General features: G+C 36.0%; 1 protein-coding gene across 9 annotated transcripts in view; it reads right to left on the bottom strand.

Moving 5' to 3' along the window:
- ehbp1 (EH domain binding protein 1) overlaps positions 1-22,591 on the bottom strand; it is a 196,198-nt gene extending 173,607 nt beyond the window's left edge. For all 9 annotated transcript variants that reach the window (XR_015513384.1, XM_087290470.1, XM_087290471.1 and 6 more), the window contains exons 1-2: positions 22,238-22,591; positions 20,298-20,765 (exon numbers count right to left, since the gene is read on the bottom strand). Coding sequence is in view for 8 of the 9 variants with exons in the window: in XM_087290470.1 (XP_087146596.1) it covers positions 20,298-20,401 (104 nt within the window). In the remaining variant the exon portion in view is untranslated. The remainder of the gene's footprint in view (positions 1-20,297; positions 20,766-22,237) is intronic.
- Positions 22,592-23,240: the final 649 nt, after the last annotated feature.

Below are 23,240 nucleotides of genomic sequence, written 5' to 3'. Positions count from 1 at the left end.
AAGACAATCTGGTTTCAGTCATGTCCTGCTCAGAAAAATTACCCGTTTATTCTCTTTTTCTGTTTATTCCCATCGTCCTCCTTCTTGGATGTGTGTGTGTGTGCGTGTGTGTTAGTGTGCGTGTGTTTGCTCTAGGCTAGTTGACATGCTCTTCTGCTGATCCCTCTGCACATGATCTTATCAAAGTTTTGCATAACAGCATGATGTTTCCTCTTAAGAATAATGCTGGTCTCGTAGCTTTTAAAACATAATAAGGCAGCAAATTTTAAAAGCATACTTAAGGAGAATAGAACTATAAAACATTCAGATCTGCTTAGAAAGAGTAAACTGCTTTTTAAAATATAGGAAAAGGCTAATCAATATATGGACTAAGGGACCAAAAAGCAATATACAAACTCAAATGAAATACACACACACACACACACACACACACACACACACACACACACACACACACACACACACACACACACACACACACACACACACACACACACACACACACACACACACACACACACACACACACATTTTATATATACTTTTTTATTTATAAACAAGGACAACACTGATGGCTCAGTGGTTAGCACTATCGCCTCACAGCAAGAAGGTCGCTGGTTCGAGTCCTGGCTGGGTCAGTTGGCATTTCTGTGTGGAGTTTGCATGTTCTCCCCATGTTTGTGTGGGTTTCCTCCGGGTGCTCCGGTTGCCCCACAATACAAAGACATGAGCGTTAGGTGAACTGAATTACCTAAATTGGCCTGTAGTAGTGTATGTGTGTGAATGAGAGTGTATGGGTGTATGGATGCTTTCCAGTACTGGATTGCAGCTGGAAGGGCATCCGCTGTGTAAAAGATATGCTGGATAAGTTCGCGGTTTAATCTACTGTGGCAACTTCGGATGAATAGTGACTAACTGAAGGAAAATGAATGAATTTTTACTAAAATATTGTTTACATTGTAATCAAATTAGAATAAAGTATATACTGTTACATCTTTATGCTACAACAGTAAATTTAATTGAAAGAAATGTAATAAAGTCACAAACAAATCTTTTTTCAAAACAACACTAATATAAGCAATTTTAGATGTTCACGAAACAGACAAGCTTTTTTGTTAATTATGGGGACAATCCATAGGTTTCCAACGTTTTGAACTGTATTTTTTTAATCACCCTAGCACAACCCTATACCTTAACTTCACAGTAAACAGTGTGCACTGCATTATTAATTCCTGGGTTGGGGGGTGGGGGGATTTGGGGGAAATCTGTATGATTCTGTATAAGCCTTTTGAAAAATAAAAACAAATGGCCTCAAAAGTCACATTCTCCTAGTAATACTAATATCATATCCATGTCTTGATACAAGTTTGTGTCCTTATGTCCCACAATTACATGCACAGTGCACATACACTTCCCAAGTGGCCAGTGTTACAGGATCTGATTTAAAACAGCAGGAGAAAATGTTCTCACTACATGTCGACTGTTGAAGAAAATGTCCATTTCTTTTTAAACCAGACAAAGCTCTTTGCAAACTCACTGTTCCTCTGACTGTCAGCAGGAGTAACTGGAAGGCTTTCAGAGCTGAAAGTCTATGGTAATAAACTAGACAGTACATCCAGTCCATTTACAGACTGCTGCATACCGTACACCAAAATGCCAAATGCTGACTGAAAATCCAAGTTTGAGTTTAATTGACTGTCTTTGCGTTGAAGGATTGTGAACTCTACAACCAGAGCTCTGTCCTCTGCATTTCTACAACCAATGCCAACCCAGTGAGAGAAAATGATTGCACTCCACAATCACTGCAACCACTTTAAACTCTAAACACAAACAGCACATGTTTAGCAGAACTGCATCTCAGTATCGCCATTGTTTCAATGCGTTTCCTGCAGCAAACCCATCAGCATCCTGCCAGACACAGAAACAACCACACCTGGAACTCATTTGCTGGTTCATTTCTTGCATGTTATATCTGCACTCTGTGCTCCCTAGAGTACACTTTGTTTCTCAGACATTTACCACACGGATTCTTAAAGTCACTCAGTTGTTTTAGCTGAGATTTGTGGCTGCGGGTCATGCAGTTCTAGATACATTAAGATTTACCTTACCCGAAAAGGCAGAGAGTCTTAGGGCTGCTATTTTAAAGTCGATTTTAATAACTACGGCCCTCTACAAAATCCCTAAAATAAAATTGTCTTCTAGTTCATTATTGGCAGTCTGTGTAGATTATTGTTGGCATTGCCGACAGCTAGCTCTCTGCAACTCTTATATGGTCGCTCACTGAAGCTAAAAACGTCCATTTCCCGCTAACATTTAAGCACCGCTGAGCGAGTTCATAAACAGCGCTGATTTGCCATAGTATTCACCAGTGTTTAACAAAAATGACTGTGTCTAATATAGTTAAAAAATCAGTTCATTAACTCGAGTTTGATAAAAGGCATCTAAAAAATGTATTTGGAAAAGAAAATGTTAGCTAACTAGTGCCGTTTCCCCTTAGCTGAAAAATTATCTCTTTTTATTTTCACTATTCATTCAGAACGGAGTTTTGGGTCACTCAGAAGTTGGTGAAATTATAAATTTGTGTCACTTTCTCTTCACTGATAAGATATACAGCAAGGTACACAACATTCCTCTGTGACTCAGGTGATACTTCTGGGTTTCTTCCCACCACAGCCTCGATTTCGCTGTTCAAAATGGTGGCCGCATGAAATCGTTCTATGGATATTGGATATGGCCAAGCATGCAGCCCCAAATATACAACTATCTCACTGAAACTTAAAGTGTTTTTACAAGAGAGAAGTTAAAGGCCTAAAAGTCTTTGAATGCCAACAATTTTGTTTTATGTGGTCATGTGCAAGAAATAATGTTCCATGATTACCAGATTCGAAACCATGTAGTGCTAAATACCGAGGTTCTGCCTATCAAAGACAAGGGGAAAAGACAAAGTTATACAAGGCCTGGGTAATGATAAACAAGTAAAACAACTGCATTCTGACAGCAAACTGCACCTGTATGGCAGGGTATGTGAACTTACACTTTTACATTTCATTCTAAGCATTCATTGTCCGCAGTTTAATTCACCATATATTTTTTGGTGTTTTTGCTGAAATCATTGCTGCAATCAAAAATGAGTGTTGTTTCAGCATAGCGGGAACTTCCCTGATATGAAATGAGAACTGCAGAGTTGAGCATTTTTAAATAGGTCGTCACTTTATTCACCTACCTTTTAGCCAAAGATGTCTGTGGTTGGCATTAAAAGCAATGTGGTGTACGGTAAAAGTTAAGTTTTCTAATTTTGGACTTTGGGCGAAATGGCGTCCTACAGCACAACACAACATGTTTGCAATTGCAACTAGTCTCTTTTTGTAACCAAGAACCCGTGTGACGTCATGTGTGATGTAGTTTAGTAGGTCCTGTTCCTCTATTGATGGTTACTCTATACTGCTCAGTGAGCAGTATAGAGTCTTATTAATATTATTATTATTATATTATTAGAGTCTTATTAATCTTATTATTATTATTATTATTATCAGACATATGGCAATTTTACATCACTTATTACTCTATAAAAACCTTTACAAATGTCCTAATACAAAAAGAAAGTTAAGTGACATTAAGGGAACTCAAAATACGCATTTAGTTGGACTTGTTAGACCTACGAGTCATCTGAATTGCTATAAATTGCTTTAAAAAAGTTTAAAATGCTGGTATCTGGAAAAAAAAAAACTCTTCATTTGTTGTTAACATAGTAAAACATTGTGAACTATTTTTGCATGATGTATATCAATTTCATCAAAATGGTTTAATTTATATATTTTTATTCAAATTTATTCATGGCAATGCTGATTTTGTGAAAGCATTTTTTTCTATATTCTTTAATAAAGAAAAAAATAAAAAAATAATAATAACTATAAAAAATAATTAATATCTTTCGGACCACAAACTTTTGAAAACAAAAATGCTTCAAAACAAACAGTTCTAAAATTTCTCCGCTTGTCTGTCCATTAAAAACGGAGCTCAATCTGTTCTGTTTAAATAGTAAATATAGATCATAAACATTCATTAATAGACGAAAGGCCACATTAATAGCAGTGGAAAATGCTGTGGGTGTGAGAGAGAACATTTCTAAGGCCTTTACCAAGCATTCTTTAAGAGACAAAAAAAAAAAACACATACCTCGTTAAAATTCATCAACGCAACACACTAATAGTCTCTGAGAGGCAATTTATGTCAAGATGCCATTTACACTTCTGTTTACAGCGAGACAAAAGTTGTAGATTTGAAGCTTGTCATAAATAAATAAATCAAAAAGGAGTAACAAAGTGGGTCATGGCACAGCATGAGATGTTATCAGCAGGAAGTGAAGCAGGGTAGAGGGGGAACACGGATAGACACATAGCAAACCCAAGAGAAAATGTTTCACTGGGCACACAGCTGCACCAATATACAGTATGTGAGAGACAAATCAAACAAAGACGAAACAAAACACGATATTGGACTTGCTAGGGGTGAAAGAATATATCGACATGAGAGTATTGCAATTTTTTGTGTGGTAATACTGCATTGATTCTCAAAAAGGCAATATCGATATCTTAAAAAAAAAATTTAAGATTTATAGCAGTCGTTTTGTTTTAAATGTAACATTACATCCCGAAGCTAGACAGCAATATCTTTAATAGGCAAGACGAGAGTTACTAGTAGGATGTACCAGAAGGGCACATAAGTTTGCTGCTTTATAAAGCTCGTTGCTGGTAGATGAAGGATGATAGATATGGCTAACTAAACACAGCATTCAACTAAACACAATTATTAACTCTTTGCTTTTGGTTTTTGTATTTATCGTTTAAAGAAAAGTTTTAAGAATGAAACAGTGCTAAAAAAAATGGACTGAATCTCTAATTGTGACATTTGATGTGGTGAAAATCTTAGCAATAAATGGGACCCAACCAAAAGAATCTCAAAATAATTATATGTATTGCATGCTGAGCAGTGTAACAGGACTGCCCACTTGTTCTGTTAAAATTACTGTTCTGATATTTGCCATTTTTATTCATTTAACAAAACTAAGGCCCAATCCAAATTCTATTTTTGAACCCTTACCCCTTCACCCTTTAAACAGAGTGTGAATGAGAATAGATTCAAAATTTACCCCTAATAAATGGCACTACAGCACCTGCACACATCATCATGTCATCAAGATCTCTTACTACATATGAGATTGACGATGGTGACTTTTAAAGACTTTATAATTTTAAAGCATGACAGTAAAACATGAACGCGATAATGAATGTATTAAAACATAATATGCTTGTTTGTAGTAAAAATTGATAATGATGAAAAACAATTTGTAGGGGTGTGACTATACACTTACTTCAAGAGATGAGACGAGACACGAGTTTGGGTACACAAGAACGAGACAAGATTTTTACACAATTTTTAAGAAATCTTCAATGATGAAATATATGAATGGAAAATAGTATTTTATTCAAACTATTTAGGTGCTTTTTTAAATCAACTTGTAATGGATGTTATTTTGTTTGTGTTTTAATTCTATACAGTAAAGGACATGCAAACACTGCTAAATATTTTGCTAATAGCCCACATGAATGGAAAAAGTGTCTTATTTAGAATTGAAATATTAGCTAAATATTTGCAAATATATGCATTGAAAAAAGATTTTTATTCAAATGAAAAGAAAACCACAAACTACAAAACTATTTAGGTGCTTTTTTATTTAAAAAAAATGTAATGAATGGTATTTTATTTCTATTTTACTTTATTTTATTTTATTTTTTTTCATGAATTGTATGCCGTAAAGCACATGCATACACTGCTAAATATTCGCTGTAAAACTCTACTGACAGGTTTCTTCCCTGTACAATTGCATATAAAGAATCAAACTTTTTTCCAGAAAAACTTATAAACTTATATTAAACTCCTTACAAACATAAAACTCATGTCATTTTTTGGTACTTCATTATTAATTTTTTTGCAGTTTTACTCATTTAGCTCACTCATTTAGCAAGATTTCATTCATGCCCCCTTCACAAACTCTGAGCTACTGAATGCAAATATGAAGTAAGGAGGGCCCACACCGACACTAAACGTGTTTAGTGATGATAAAGGCATGTATCACGAGTCTCCAGAAGTTCACTGTGGGTTTGTGTTTCTGCACACACTTAGAGATGTGTCTGTGGTCTTTTACCTACTCTGTAGGTGTAGAGAATTAGTGTCAAACAGCCAAGTGTGTATGTCTTATCCTGACGCTAAATGCGGCTAAAAGGCATACACAACGGTAATAGTTTGATTGCCGTCTGTACTCCCTTCACTTCAATAATGTGACTGAAATAGGAATACTCCAAATGTCTTAATTCCATGTTTACACCAATTATGACTTTAAGCATTTCTGAAGTGCCACTACATCACATGGATAATGTATGTGGCTGCAGTTGTAGCCACTGTTGGACAAGACAGCCGCTGGAAAAAAAAAAAAGAAACGGTTACGTCCCACTCGCCCAAGCAACCAAGTGACACACGCTACTCCCACTTGATTTGCAGTTTAAATCAATTCCTGCCTTCGATTGTCAGTGCGAAATTCACCCTCATGCTCCATCACAACATCACAACTCACAAGACAACTTTTCACCTCGATGAGGGGAAGAGCTAAAAGGTAGAATTGTGATTGAGCTTAAGAGTATTATTCAATCATTTCAGTCATTTCAAACACTGAAAAAATATTTATTAAATTTACTAAAATATTTTAAGGAAACTTTTGCAAACAATTTATATGAGCTGATTTTAAAGTGACAGAGTGGCTCAGTGGTTAGCACTATCGACTCTCAGTGAAAATGTCATTTCTTCAAGTCCAGACTGGGTCAGTTGGCATTTCTATGTGGAGTTTGCATGTTCACCTCTCATTCGTGTGGGTTTCCTCCGGGTGCTTTCCCCCATCCACAGTCCAAAGACATGCACTATAAGTGAACTGAATGAACTACATTGTCCATAGTGCATGCGTGTGAATAAGTGTGTATGTTTATCATTTCTGGGTTGCAGCTGGAACGGCATCCACTGTTTAAAAAATATGCTGGATAAATTGGCAGTTCATTCCGCTGTGGCGACCCCTGATGAATAAAGGGACTAAGCCAAAGTTGTTTGTTTAAATTCAGCCCATATACATTTTTTGCAACCACTTGCCTTAAAATAAGTAGTAAATCCAATGAACCTTTTTTCAGTGCATTTGCAATTTTTCTAAAAATTGCATAAGTTACCTATTGAAACTGATAGCGAAAACTGGGGGAATTTTACCAGTATTGGTAAAGAAATTTTAATACAGTGACACATTGAATGGTCTGCAGTTTACAAATGAATCTCTCAGCTACAGTTTGACTTTGGCAAGGGAGTGTGTAAAAAAAAAGGTTAAGGGTTAGATTTGCATTTATAACAAATAATTCATTTGGGTATGTGTGTTTGTGAAAACAAAATCAGGTATTTATGCATCACATCTGTAAAAAGCCATTTAAGAGTAGATGCTCTACCAATCTGTGACCTTACAGACTACGTTACTCCCTCCACAGGGAAAGGGAGGAAAAGGAAGGGATGAGACGCCACGAGAGGAGGAGTGGACAGACTGAACCACATCCTGATTTAATAATAATACAGATGAAGGAAAAGCCTTCCGCAACCATCACCAGGCTATAAACAGCTCCATCAGTAAAAAGGGAAGAATACGTGTGACAAAAACACACAGTGATGCTGTCAATCAGAAAACCCCCATCTGAACATCTGAGTTAAGAAGGAGAGAAAAACAAAGAGAAAGCAGCAAGTGGAACAGAGTGATATTAAGATTAACACACTAAAGAGCTTGAAACAGGAGATCAGGAACACACAATACAGTTCTGCCACACAATACCACTGAGAGAGAGAGAGAGATTCAGACGAGAAGCTTATTGATTCGGCTATCCAGGCCTGTTTTTAAATTATTAAGTAGAATACAGTGAGAGAGTGAAAGAAAACATATCAGACTTGAAATGCTCGTGGCTCATGTGTAAAGAAAAGCCGTCTGCTTGAAAGAAACATTCATTACATTTTGTAAGAAAATATTTTCAGGTGATTACATTGCCATTAAAGGGTCACAAAACACCAAAACACCTTTTTATGAGCTGATGACAGTCATATATGTGTCCCACACTGCTAAAAACACTATTAGGACACATATATTTCACAAAAAAGTGAAAATTGGTTGTTTTTACATTATTTAGAGCAAATTTGTTCTTCCGGTTTTAAACTAATTTTCGAAGCTGCGTTATGCCAATTAGATCCTTGCGTTTAAACCAGCGTGTAGACTGTATGCCAAAACAAGTGGAAGAGGAAGAATTGTTTGGAGATATGGGTCGTCAGTGTTGCTTTTATAAATTTGCTGCAACAAAGGTTTTGTTTTCATTTCCAGTTATGAGAGCTCAGCTGAGCTCAAGTGTAGATTACATTTTTTACCCGAGAGCTTTTCTCATCTGGAAATGGTGAAATCCGAATTTGCTGCTCGTCTCCTTTTAAAAAATATGTGCCTCCAGTTGGTGTTGATTGTCTTGTCTCTACAGATTTGGTAAGTAAGCGATCAGTGGTCTTCGTTTGTTTATTCAGATGGCAAAGTTAGTTTGTTTGGTCAGCAGTACTCTTTCAGCGTTTAAAGACAGACCTTAGTCAAAATGATTTCTAAGTTACTAAAGTACTAAAGAGATTGTGTTGGAATTAGGAACAGTGAGCTGCTCTGTCATAAATATGCAGTATTTATGAAATAAATTTCTCAGATTTAAAAAATATCACACTCATTTAAATTAACTTATTTAAAAAGTGTGTAATTTCATCTAAAAGTAGCAATGTGTTTGCCTGAAGTCCCTTATGACAGAGTTTCTGATCTTACACACAGACAGACTTCTCTTCCCACAATTTCGTAATGGAAATATCCCCTTAACTTTACAAACCTGTAAAAAACCTCTTTTTATTGAAGTCATTATGAAAAACTGCAATCAGTGCTGTAATCATTCAATGAGCAAGAACGGAGTGAGAAAAAAAAGATTCTTGCCAATAAAAGAGAAATGGGTCTACACCAATAAACATTTTTACCAAAATCATCATTTTTAAAATCATCACATTTCAAAACCCCTTTATTAATAACTCTGCTGACACAACATTACTTGCTCCATTACTTTTAGGCATAGATTTTTCAACAGCACACTGAACAAGTCATCAAAATTTTAACACACTCTAAACTGTTTTTTTTCACACTCTACAAGTTTGGTTAGATTGAAACAAACTCTGGTGCAACTCGACTCTGTTAGTGCAGTTCATGTAGATAAGTGTGAACAAAAGTTATGCTGTCCATTACATTATAGACCAGGGATGCCTAAACTGTTTCTAATGAAGAGCCAAAAACTAAACTTAACTGAGGCCTGTGGGCCTTTTCTCTTTAAAGTTTCCATAAGTAATCTCCTAATTCATTTCTAATATTAAAAAATATGTAGAAAACATTACTTTTAATTATAACAAATGCAGTGCATTTAAAAACTGTTTAACAAAGTTAGTACAGCAAAAACAAACAAAATCGCATTTTACACTATGGAGTTCAATGCTGAATACACAAAACTGCACCTGCCTTTGATTTAATTTGCTTGCTGATCTTTTGTGCTTCGCCTGACAGTATTTACATTTTTTTTAATGTGATGAATTTACAAAAATAAAGAAATTATAAAACAAACTAATAAAAGGTTACATTACATTCGAAATAACAATATTTTTTAAAGATATTCGACCCAACCACCAACCCATTATTCTGTTTTCAGATGGGATGGTGGGCCAAAATTAAAGGTTAGAATGGGTCAACTTCGGCCCCTGAGCCCTAGTTTGAGCATCTCTGTTATAGACCGTGCATCAGAATTCCTACTTTATTCCAGCAAATCGTTGTGCGAGATGGAGAACCTTTGACATGATTAGGCCTGTCGCGATAGTCAATATATACGGACTTATTGCACAATATATGAAAATGAGGGCAGTTAGTTTTGGAGCCACGCAATATAGTCTATTTTATATAAAGGAATTTAAGATGATGATGATGATGATGATGATTAGGCCACATAATATAACAAGCCAAGTTTTTTGTCAAATGCACTGCATTCTGCTTTCTGTCGAAGGCCTATGCAGTATCTCCATACACGCTGTGCGCGCACACACACAGACAGTGTGCGAGAGAGAGAGAGAGAATAGTGGAGAAGGTAAAACATGAACCCACTGATTCATGTTTAGGAACAACAGTCAGTTAGGATAAACAAGTCGCGATAGACTTTATTTCAAAGTCATAGTTTTCTGCTATGATGTGGCAACATTTTGGCTTTAAGCCAAATGAAAACAGAGAGCCGGTTAATGCGAACGAGCTGATATGTTGAATTTGTTTCAGAACAGTGGCAATGAAAAAAGGCAACACAACTAACTTTAAACCACACCTAAAACATTACCACTGTGCCCTTTTTTCAACATGGGAACAACAACTGCAGATGGTACTGCGGGGTCTTCCAGACAGTTTACTGAAATGGATGCGTTTACCTGGCAGTGCAAATATAAATGTGACAGAGCGAAATAGCACACATTCTCAGACAGTTATCATTTAGCTAAAGAGATGCAGCCATTAAACACGCTCAAAAAAACTGCATTTAAAAAAACTGCTGCAAACCTTCAACAAACAGTCCTGTCTCGGAATCTGCCTGATTATTTAAAAGAAAGTCTACTTTTCACGTATACTTTTTTGTTTACATTTACTATTTATTATTACTTATTTGTTTTAAGATATTTTCAAATGTCTAAATTATGGATGCACTGATCCCGATACTTAGATCAGATATCAGTTCGATACTGCATATTTTTGCTGGATCTGGTATCGGCCAGCTGGTACTGATCCAACTTTGATCTTGTGCATATGCTATATTCGGTGTAATTTATAAGCCAACAAAGACATGAAAGTAGCCTATTATAAGGCACTAGAAAGTTGTCATGTATAGGCCTACTATATCCCAAATGTTCTGAAGCCATTGGATAGTTTAATATGAAGTACAGTTGAATAGTCAAGTGCTTAAATTTATGTTGAATTCAGCGCTTCCCTCCGCTGCGCCTGTTAATCATTCTCTATTTATTCACGATTTAAACTGCGTGTCGCATTTGTTTATGACAACACGAAAAATTTTCTCCAAAAGTGTTTGATCCTATTAGTTTAAATAATCAGTGGAGAATTGCATTTAGATTTGCATTAAATGGCTTCATTTTGACCTGCAAGGAACAAACTTGCAGGAAAATATCAGGCTTTGCTTAAAGGCTGATTATTTTACCAACGATTAGGATCAATAGTGGTAATCTTTTACAGATGTCAAAGAAAAATCTTAATATTAAAAAAGGGCACGGCTAGTTTACAGCAAGCTTCATGTTTGTAGTTAGATTGTGTCATCTGTCATATACAGTAGGCCTATAGGTCTGTTATTTTTACTAAAGATATATTATTTGAGTTTATCACCAGAACTATAGAAACTGTATAATGCTTAAAAAACTAAACAAAAAAAGGCACAGTATCAAGATCAGATCTGTATCGATCGATACTCAGAATTTTGGTATCAAGATCAGATTGGTTCCAAAAAATGGTATCGGTGCATTCTTAGTCTAAATATTCTTAAAAATAAAATGTTCTTTGAAACAGTAAACCCGAATTATTACAGTATTATGTTGTTAAAATGCATTATTTACTATTAGTAATACAAGTTATAAAAGTGGCAATAATACCGTTTATCGCAATTAATTTGGGTGCAATATATCGCCCAACAAAAAATAGATATCGTGACAGCACTAGACATGATGCGAAATATTTTACAGAAATTACTAGACATCCAAAACAATGATGTCAGATTACTTTTTTGGTTTTTTATCTTTTGATTGGTTATATAAATTGTAGGTGCAAAACCAAGCCAGGTTGAAAACATTTTTCTAGTTTGGTTAGGACCAAAAGCACTCTTAAATCTCCACATTAACATAACACAGACATGCCTATAAGTTGATTCATGTCTACATTCATGCCTAGATTTAGCTGATTAAAAAGAAAGTATAACAATTTTGTGATTCAAGAAACCTGATTAACACAGACTAAGTGGAAAATAAAATAGCACAAAAATGTAGAACATGATCCTGCATATACTGCAAGCTGTGCACGATCACTGAAGTCTACAATACTAATGGTTTCCTTCAAGCCATTTCAAGTTGCTGAAAATCTCCTCTTATCTGGTCTTGCTAGCAAGAAAAGTCTTTAATTTGAGATGGTACACAAACATAACATACACACCCAGTGTCATGAGGCCCATGAAAGAGCTTAGACTAAACTTACTCAAACATGCATAAAGCCAAGATCCCTACATTATGAGGCCTGACTGCATTCAGATGACGTGATTCCAAACCCAAATGCACAGAGCGAAAGAGAAATACAGATCTGCCGTCTGTGAGGTTCATTGATCAATGAAAGCTAAGCTATACATCATGACTCCCCTCTGACTCCCTGATCTCTTACATGACCTTATTAAACCTTCAGTCGGCAGCATGAGTAATCACACACTTATACACACACAGACACACACAGATCAGCATCTTGACAGGCTCCTACACAACATCAGTCATTTCCTCACACATAAAGCAAAGGCCAGGGGACTGATGAAAAAAAACTTACAGAGATGTGCCAATCAAATGATTGAATGAACATTCTGGATCAATGCAATTAGGCTGTCAAATACATCAGAGGAATAATGTATCAAACATCCGCAGATCATTTACATTTACAATCAAAGCACATGTTAAAATGTTAAGTACCTCAGTTGATAGCTGTTTTCATCCACAGATGCAAAAAAAGACTAAATATTGCATGAAACATTTGCAAATAAACCATCCAATGAGTCAAAGAGAACAAAATAATTACTTCCTGATAAACTGGCATCTAAAATCAAAAAGAAAAACTACATTTGCTGTGCTAGGAAAAGAGAGCAGAGAGAATCTGCCAAGTATGAGCATCCATTCACATGAGAAATGACAAATGAGGGTCTGTTTCCTTCACACCGAGTGACTAAATTCAGAGTGACATGGAGTGAGGCATCTGTGTGCATTGTGGACTAGAGAGTGATGGATTGTGGCAGACAGCAATGAGAGCATTAAATTGGCATTTTTTCAGACCAATTTTAGGGCTCTTGGCCCCATAAAAGATGCAATATATAAATAAATAGAATTCCATTATTTATGTATTAAAATTCAATAAGACTGACAACAAATATTTTATGCAATGAAATCGCAAAAAGTGTCACCACAACATAAAATACTGATTGTAGATTGATTTTTCAGGTTTCACATTTCATGCTAAATATAGGTATTTGAGAATGTAAAATGTCTGCAAAGTATCAAAGCTCAAACTAATTGATTAATTGATTATTTTATTATTATCAAGTCAAATTTAGTAGCTAATAAACAAAGGCAGAAATACACAAAATATGAAATAACATAACAAAAAAGGTTGCTTCTTAAATACAAATAAGAAATTATTAAATGCACAAAAAAGCAGATGAATACTGTCTGAATAATCGAAATTGCATGATTATTGTTTGATTATAATCACTGCATTCTGATGGTGCTATCGTATTATTTTGTAGTGTACTATTGTATTGTATAATTCAGTTTCTTTTTTGCTTAGCCCCTTTATTAATCTGGGGTCACCACAGCAGAATGAACCGCTAAATTATCCAGCACATGTTCTACGCAGCCTACAATCTTTGTCAGCTGCCTGCTAGCCACACCCACTGATTTACATATCATGGTATACACAGAATAAAAGAAATCTTGAAATTTTATTCCACAGTAACGATATAGTAGTGGTTATATAGCCCAGGACTACAAACATTAAAACAATCATAAATCCAGGGGTAAATGGAGTAATTTCCATGTAGCACAGACCTTCCAGAAAACTCTCCTCAGGATTCACAAAATGCCTCATAAGCATCAGATTTGATAGTTAAACATGACAGTGCTCTAAAGAACATGAAAATCCATTGTTAACACAGTGCTTTCCTGAGCTGCTCTGGTTACAATGATTTGAAATCCACAGCAATTACTTATTACGAACATCGCATTTTGAAGATACTTTCTGAATATAAAAATGCAGCGACCAGTAAATACTACAGGCTTGAAAAACAGGAAAAAAGCAACAGTGTTAAGTGTGATTTGGTTTACCCAAATTTGATGTTACTAAACCTCAGCTACAAAATAAAACTTGATAATTAACAATAAAATATTATTAATCCAGTGCATAAAAAATCAGTAATCACCAGTATGCCAAAAAGAACACAGGGGTTGCGCAGCATTTACATCTAGCAGGAAGCAGGTACCTCTTTCCCTCATACCAACTGATATCTGGAAAATGAAAACACTTGTATGAATCTGAAAAGTTTTGGCGTAACAACTTTATAAATGATTTACATTAAAAAAATAATAATTCTGCTTGTTTAACAAATGAAGCCCATTGTGAGAATGGAGGTGATTTTGCAAGGAAAAAACATGACAGACCAAAGCCATCAAACCGTCCTTGCCAAGAAATAGAGGAGAAATTAAAAATTTCCAAAAATGAAAAAGAAAATGGATGAACAAGCACAACAAAACTGTAAAAGAAAAATCCACTTCTACTGACAGCATGTATATTCAGCATGCGCTCTATTTAGCTAAATTTCTTTTCCCAGAAGCACATGACACAGAACAGATGTCCTGTGCTGTTTTTTTTATTCACTCTGATAAGTAACATATAATCAAAGCCCAATTTAGCACCCTGAATCACAACAGTGCTGAAGGCTGATGAACCTTGTGCCTAAGGACAGGAGAGCCAATGGAGTTATATCACACCAAAACAGAGGTAAAAAAAATCCAGTATCGCAGTATTGTGACTACTACTCTAAAATAAGATAGTTTTAAATGTTTGGGTAAAATAAATAAATACACAAAATTTCCTATTGAGAAAAAAACTCCACTGTTCGGGTCCATGAAATGCTTGTCATACTGTACATGTAGGTGATAAGCAATTTGTTTGATGATCAGTAGCTTTTGTATCAATGGTCCTTGACAACTATGGGGATTTTAACAACATGTTTAAAAAATTCATACAAATACCTTAGGTAAAAAATTGCAGCTTTAAAACTGGACTTTTCCAAAACAAGTTAAACCTTAAAACTGGTTATAGTCGCATCCTACTTTGCTGTTAGTATGTAAAAGTATTTCACACCCCAAGCCACAATCCCTGTCTTTCTCTTCCATCCTCTCCTCTTATTCTCCACCTCTCCAAAAAGAGCAACGTAAAAAGGTGCAGTTATTTTGGGTTTGAGTTTTTTTAAAGCATTTTAAAGACTAAAATTCAAACTATGGAGATTGCTGTAGCTCATGATGTCATTTTGTATATATACCATAACTGCAAAATCATTACAGGCTCAGAGTCAACATGCTCCTGGGTCAAATATAATTCACCAATAAAGATGAGATTCTTGGCAGTCCTGATATGCATAATGCTGGGCTTAAAGATAAGTGAAATCCCACATGAAGCATGCTGGGATTTTAAAGGTTTGAGTTGAGGTTTGGCCGCCGTAGCACTTTGAAGGATTTCCCTTCCTCATTCCAGTCAGACTGACCTGTGGCACTGAGCCTGAAAGCAAAAGCAGCTGTCAAGCCCAGGCCAACAATTTAAAGCAGCTACATTTCACAGCTGCAATACTGGACAGGAGGGGTTTCTTTTGATACCAAAATCTTTTTGTAAAGCAACCGCATACCAAAAGTATGGTCTTATAATTTTTGTGATAAAGAAAATGGGAACAGAATAATTAAATCCATTCATAAATCTAGAATAAAATTAGTCTGGAGTCATGGAAAATCCAAATCTGGAAATTTAAAATATCATAAAATTGGGCAAACTTGGATGAATAAATCAAAGTAAGCTTGCTCACTAGTGTGTTTGAAAATTAAACCACTTCATGGTTTATTTTAGTCATTAAAATGCAGCCCAAACAATGATAAACAGGGGAAACATTGAAATGAATAGTGTCTGGAAAAAAATTAGCTTGTCAAAATTAAAACTATATTTTAGAAGTATAAATGAAATCAAAAGAGGCTCTATATTTTTATGTATTAAGACTCTTTCATAGAAAGTGAAAAATACATGCAATAGCATAGTAGCTACAATACTTCCAAAAACAATCATAAGCCAAAAATTTTTTTTAAATAGTACAAGTTATTAAAAAGTATCTTTTTTTTCTGCCTATTAGTTAAGATTGATGTTTGCATATCCAGTGTTGCGCAAGCTTAAATTTAAGTCAGTCTTAGTGATCAGTAAAACTGTCAATGAATCATATGAGGCATAATTGTTCAGTTCAGTTATTTACTGCAATTAATGTGCTGTACTAAACAGAAACAAATTATAGAATATTACAACAACAAAAAATGTAAAACTAGATGTTAAACATTTTAAAATACTATAGTAATTTATAGAGAAATATTTAGGAATTAGCATTATATTTTATATATATTTACAACTCTTCATTAATGAACTACACTACATAATGTAGCATCATTAACTATCATGAACTATCAGTAATAATTACCATAGTAAACTTAGACTTTACTAGAGTAAACTTATATATTATATACTTATATATATATATATATATATATATATATATATATATATATATATATATATATATATACACACACACGAGCCTCGGCTCAGTTGGCGTTTCTGTTTGGAGTTTGCATGTTCTCCCTGCGTTTGTGTGGTTTTCCTTCAGGTGCTCCGGTTTCCCCCACAGTCCAAAGACATGCGGCACAGGTGAATTGGGTAGGCTAAATTGTCCATAGTGTATAAGTGTGTGTGTGTGTGTGTGTGTGTGTGTGTGTGTGTGTGTGTGTGTGTGTGTGTGTGTGTGTGTGTGTGTGTGTGTGTGTGTGTGTGAGAGTGAATGTGTGTGTGGATGTTTCCCAGAGATGGGTTGCAGCTGGAAGGGCATCCGCTGTGGAAAAACTTGCTGGATAAGTTGGCGGTTCATTCTGCTGTGGCCACCCCGGATTTTTGTGATTTTGTTTTTTTTCTTTTTTTATAGAAAAGTACAAGTACCAGAACAAATTAATTTGAGTACTTCACTATTGTGTAGTTCAAAAACATTATAGTACTTACTATGAATTACAAAAGTATTTTTGAGCACAGCATCAGAATTAACATTATTGCATCTCAACATATAAACGTACTTCTCGAGGTATGGTCATGAAGAATCCGGCTTCAGAAATAACTCAGTCATCTTTCCATCAAGCTAATTTCTTGTGTTAGCAATGTCACACCAACCAGAGCGAGAGGTGGCCCTAACACACCAAAATGTTTGTTGTCCAACACAGAAAATCAGGAAAAAAAAAATTGTAATTCTCGCCATCATTTGTTTTTACTTTCATCAGCTAGACACCAGCCTCACAGCTCCATGAATGTCGGTGCAGTCACTTAATCTCCGATCGGTAAATGTAGCTTGTGTGAATGCTACTATGTACTTGATTAAAAAATAGCTTTACTACTGAAAAGCTATTTGATTTAGAAAGTATAGTGACAATACTGAGAAATCTAGTTAAGCTAGTAGTGCCACTACTTGTAGCAACGCTACTGCCAAACAATGTCTTACAATTATATGATTACAAAATGGCTTCTGGCAAATCAGACTTTACAACCCATAGAATTTTTAAAAAATTCAATTAATAAAAAAAATCTCTCCTTCTAAGTTAAACAGAGGAAAATTATTTACATGGGTTAGGAACATGTAGATGTTTTCATTTTTGGGTGAACAATCCCTTTAAAATGGTCAACACCATTTTATGCATTACTGCTGCAATTCTCCACAGTAATAAAACACCGCTGTGTCGCCCTATAGAGGCGTGGGAATTGTCAGGATTACACAACAGAGCTTCAACTAATAAACATTTGATGTTGCCAAGGGACAAGAGAACTGCAAAGGCCAACATTCTAGAAGGCACTGAATCAACAGGCGGGGATACCCAAGCAGGCCATGGCGTGTCCCGTATCCTAGCAACATGTTCTGGAGCCCTGCACTAGGTGGTGGTTGAGGCTTAACTGGATGCTTCCTCTGCAGTAGCAGAGCTCTTGAGATTGGCTTGTCACCACCAAATGGACATCAGATATCAATGATTGAAAGATATGATGTCAATACAATAGTACTGTTTCCAACCAAATTTGCAACTTTGTGTACGAATCGTAAACTTTAGATCAAGTTAAATCCATTGTGCTCGGGAAAATGAAAAAGAATGTACTGCACTGTCACAGTGCTTTTTCATTATGTTATATACTCTGCAACATTATCCATAACAGGAGCAGAAATTTAAAGTTTAAAATAAAAATGATCTCTTTATTTAGTCAATTGGTGAATCACACATCCAGTCATTCCTCCAACACACTAATTTTCTTCACCACTGAATTCCAGAACAAATACTTGTGGGTTTTTTCTACATAAAAAGTGTAGAAATTGAGTTTTTACTCAAGCCTGGAGAGCTTAAGTAAACTTCAGGCCAAATGTGGGAAACCTTGTATCAGAACAATAGCACACGGGACAGACAAACCACAGAGATCATGTAGCCATCACTCACACTCACACTCACACTCACACTCACACTCACACTCACACTCACACTCACACACACACACACACTCACACACACACTCACACACACACTCACACACACACTCACACACACACTCACACTCACACACACACACACACACACACACACACACACACACACACACACACACGAACAGCAGAGGCACAAACATCTTCCCATAAAAACGCATTTGAGCTTCTTGTCAGAAAGTGAATAATGCTCTTTCATCAGCACTGACTCTGCATTGGTCCACACATCACTATGCTGACAACAGTATGTGAATCCAAAACACACATACAAGGGGCAAAAGGAATGTTTTCTGGTCTTAAACTTGATTAAGAAATACTGTTTTCCACAGAAAGACATTTTGTTCCCAGTCAGTGCCCTTAGCAATCCACATTAGCGCGTTTCTACCATACCATTATCTGACACATTCACATCTGAAACACCTCAGGGGTGTGTTTTCGTCAAACCCGAGAGTAAAACACTCAATTAGACACATGCCTCCAGGACCCAGAAACAATCCTGCTGCACCTGAACTCTTCAGACTTGAGTTGAGTAAATACGAGTTATGATTCCCTTGTGGAGAAACCGAATGTGTTGCCAACTGCCAAAACTGCATGAACTAAACCGGGAGAGGCTAGAAACCGCCAACAGTCCAGAAGCAACATTCTCAAAAAAACCTGAGAAATTTAGCAGAACTGCTCCATGCTTGACCTCTGATACAGAACAATCCACAACCTGACCTTAACCTCTTAGGAGCATTCCTAAGAAGACATGCAGCAAGAACATAACCAAATAATCTAGACTAAGACAATTTTTATTCATTTTTTGTTATATGTGTTATGAGTCCAAGACAGAAAAAAGGTGTAGGTCAAATGTTCACCAATATATAAAATATATACATATTTTTTTAAATGGCACTAAAATTAGTATAACACATTAGTAAAGTATTAAAAATAGCTTAAAGAACATGTATCAAATAAAAAATATATTCAAATAAAGCTGTTAATCATAATTATATTAACATAATAAATAAACTTAAAAAAAACAATTGGAATAATTGTAATAAATAGAATAGAAATAAATAACTAAAGTTTAATTACATACACACCTAAAGATATAAACAAATACAGTGCTAGAATACTGTAGAAGAAAAAAATGTAAAAAAGAAAATTATTAAAATGAATATATCCTCCATATTACCACGCAAAAACATTTACAAAACTTATTAGGCTAAAAAACATGTTTACAGTCTCATCTGATCCCATTTGAGTAACATCTTGTCTGACAACTCCTCATGCAAATCAATTCCTAAACAGTCAGAGATGAGAGAAAGTAAACAAAAAGATGTGTAAAAGTATAGCTGTAAATTGTCTCTCCCTACACACAGAAACGCCTGAGGGAACAGATAAATCATCGCAGTTAGATACGTCACAGGCCAACTCAGCATTCCAGAAGCCGGTGCTCACACACACACACACACACACACAAGCTAGGCTGAAAATGAGTAGCGGCACGCGCAAGACATGCAAGCAGTGACAACTCACCATTTCTTTGTGCATTCCACCATGAGTTCCTGGTAGGAGGCGACAAACTGGAATTTGGAAGCATGTTTCCCAACACGCTGCAGTCTCTTCCACACCGAAGCCATGGTTTTTCCTATTTAAAGAGCTGACAGTTTGTTTAAAAACACTGTCGTATTCTCTGACGCCACCTCCTCACAAATCCTTTTCCTGGAAAAGTTCTCAAAAGTATCCCTCCAAAATTGCCTTGTGTGCATTCATTGATTTTTAAGGGGTTTTAAATCAGGTAAAGAAAAAGAAAAAAACACCTAGATCCCTTGCTATCAAAACATTAGCATGGATGATCTCAGATCAGCATGATGGCATGACTTGTTAAATCCGCCGGAGTGACTGACAGCACTCACAGAGCTCATTCCGTACAGCAAATCCCTCAAAATAAACACAAGGAGTGCATGGTAATCCAATATTCCTCATTTCCATGTGTCAATAAACCTACAGAGACAAAGAGGGAGCCGGTTAGATCTGAATGATAAAGCTTGTTACTAAAAAATTATATCCATTAATTCAACAGTCGAGATTTAATTTTACTTTTCTGCGTTCAAACACTAATAGTCTTTAAAATCCTACATTTAAGCAGTGATTCATAGCAGCAACAGAATATCCTTATCAGGTATCAGTGAATAGCAATGGAAAGCGATGATATCAAGAGACATTTGAGAGACTTGTTTAGCTGTGCCACCAAATTTCATAACACCAGCAGAATGCAGGCAGATTAGATCTGCTGGACCAGTTGCAATTATTTCAAAGACATGCAAGCATTTCTGAAACATCAAAAATATTTTTGTTGTTATTACCCACCCCTGCACAATATATATTATCTATGCATCTACATCATGTGTGATGTCAAGGAGGATCATAGATGACTGCTGATTTGTAGATTAATTATTAAGGTTTCATCATAAAAATATTATCATCTGCCCATTTTAAATATCCACAGTATTACGGTGTAATTTCCACATGAGTTTTAAATTAAAAAAGCACAGTAAACAATAATGTTTCCAGCTTTCCAACTGTATTTAATTTATAGAGTGAAGACCAGTCAGTGTTACTGTTATACTTGATTATTGCATTTCAGAACCTGAATATCTAAACCCTATTTGTTGAAAAATTAATAAGAAAAATGTTTTCAAAAGCAAGGCTGATGGATAAAGTAACAGTTGCATAACACCAATCAAACTAGTTACCATTTTCACAGTAATGCTCTGCTCTAGCCAAAGAGTGACACAATACACGAGTTTGATAAATAGTGTTTTACCAGCATTGAAACAAAAGCTAAGAAACACCTTAGGCTGTTATATTATCAATGTAGAAGAAGGTAACTAAATATTACTCTGCTATTCCCTTTATTTACAATGACAACAAGAAAAATCACAGTTGTGACAATTTTCAGTACAAGTCCACTTTTACTCACGTGTTACTGCCTGAATGTCAATTAGGCTACAATTAGATTATCTGTAGTGTTTGTTTGTTTCATGCAGTCAAACTACTATAAATAAACCTGAAATCAAGCAATATTATTAATTTAAGATTCAATAGGAGCTAAAAGTAGTAATGACCATCTTTAAATTATCATTTAAATTATGCTCACAACTGTTGCTGTTCAAGCATACAGTTCTATCAACACAAGACTGCTGCTGAAGGCGTCTGTAGACAACTCTCCTCCTCATCCACAACTGCTACACTGTCAGTGCTGTCAAACTGACCTCTTCATCAGCCACTTCAAGGTATTTGCTCTCAGGTTACTGGTTAAAGATCCTCTTTTAAAGTCGCAGTCTTTTTACAAACGCCGGACTAGCAATACGGTTTAAGAATTCATCCCACTAATCAATAATGAATCTCGTGCAATCACAGAGACACTTATCGTGATATTTTCCTAAACATCTCGGCCGCATTCCTGCACTCACCCGGTCAATAATGAAGCAGCAGCAGTAGCGGCTGAACGCGCCCGTTGCGGCGGGAGGCGCGTGGCTGCATTCAGCCGCTAGCGAGCTAAAGAGCCGCTCCGGATGGATATCCCCATAGAGCTCCGTTAGCAGACTAGGCTAACCTTAGCCAGACAGGCTATCCCAGGGCAAAGAGCGCCAGCTAAACCGAAATCCTTAGGGCTCTCCGGCGTATACCGGCGACGACCGCACTGAGGAGTTTGAAGGCAAGCAGCAGCGGCGGTTCTCCCGGTCGAGAGGAGGAAATTCCTGCGCTGTTTTCTTATCCACACACAAACTCAGCGTATCAAGACTCCATCATTTTCCTCCCCAATCCCACATTCAGTCAAACATCTGTGCTGAGTCTCCGAGAAACGCCCCCACGCGCCCCTCATTGGCTGCCGAGCCGTATATATTTACATATTCATGACAGTTCTTAACGCTTTTGTTTCCAATGCTCGCTCCTATTGGTCGACAGAGACATCTTTCAGAGATCTTTAACCCGCCCGTGTGTGTGAGTGAGCAAGCATACTGAGCTGACTAGCAGCAGAAGTAATGTAAACCCTCTCCTCCTGTGAAATAAAGAGGAAAACTAAATGAGGGGATATGTTTGGGATTTGTATAATGAAATCAAGGGATTTGAATAATGAAAAAAAAAAAAAAATATATATATATATATATATATATATATATATATATATATATATATATATATATCAGGGCTCGAAATTGCGACCATTTTGGTCGCATATGCGCCCGAAAATTAATCTATGCGACCTCATAATATATTTGGGCGCATTAGTGCGACTGCAGATAATGGTTGTAGTGCGACCTGTTTTGTTTTTTTCTAAAAACGTGCTGAATCGCTCTTCCCTGCCTCTATATTGGTTCATATTAGCTGTCATTCACTCAAGGTATTGCGCTGTCAGATGACAGGGAAGGAGCTTTTATGACCACAGGAAATGCAAACGGCTGAAGAGTAAAA

Source organism: Danio rerio, chromosome 17 (genome assembly GCF_052040795.2).
Source record: "Danio rerio strain M-AB ecotype USA chromosome 17, GRCz13ab, whole genome shotgun sequence".
Taxonomy (NCBI): Eukaryota; Metazoa; Chordata; class Actinopteri; order Cypriniformes; family Danionidae; genus Danio; species Danio rerio.
The sequence above is the reverse complement of the archived record's forward strand: the minus strand, read 5'-3'. Positions and strand labels throughout refer to the sequence as shown.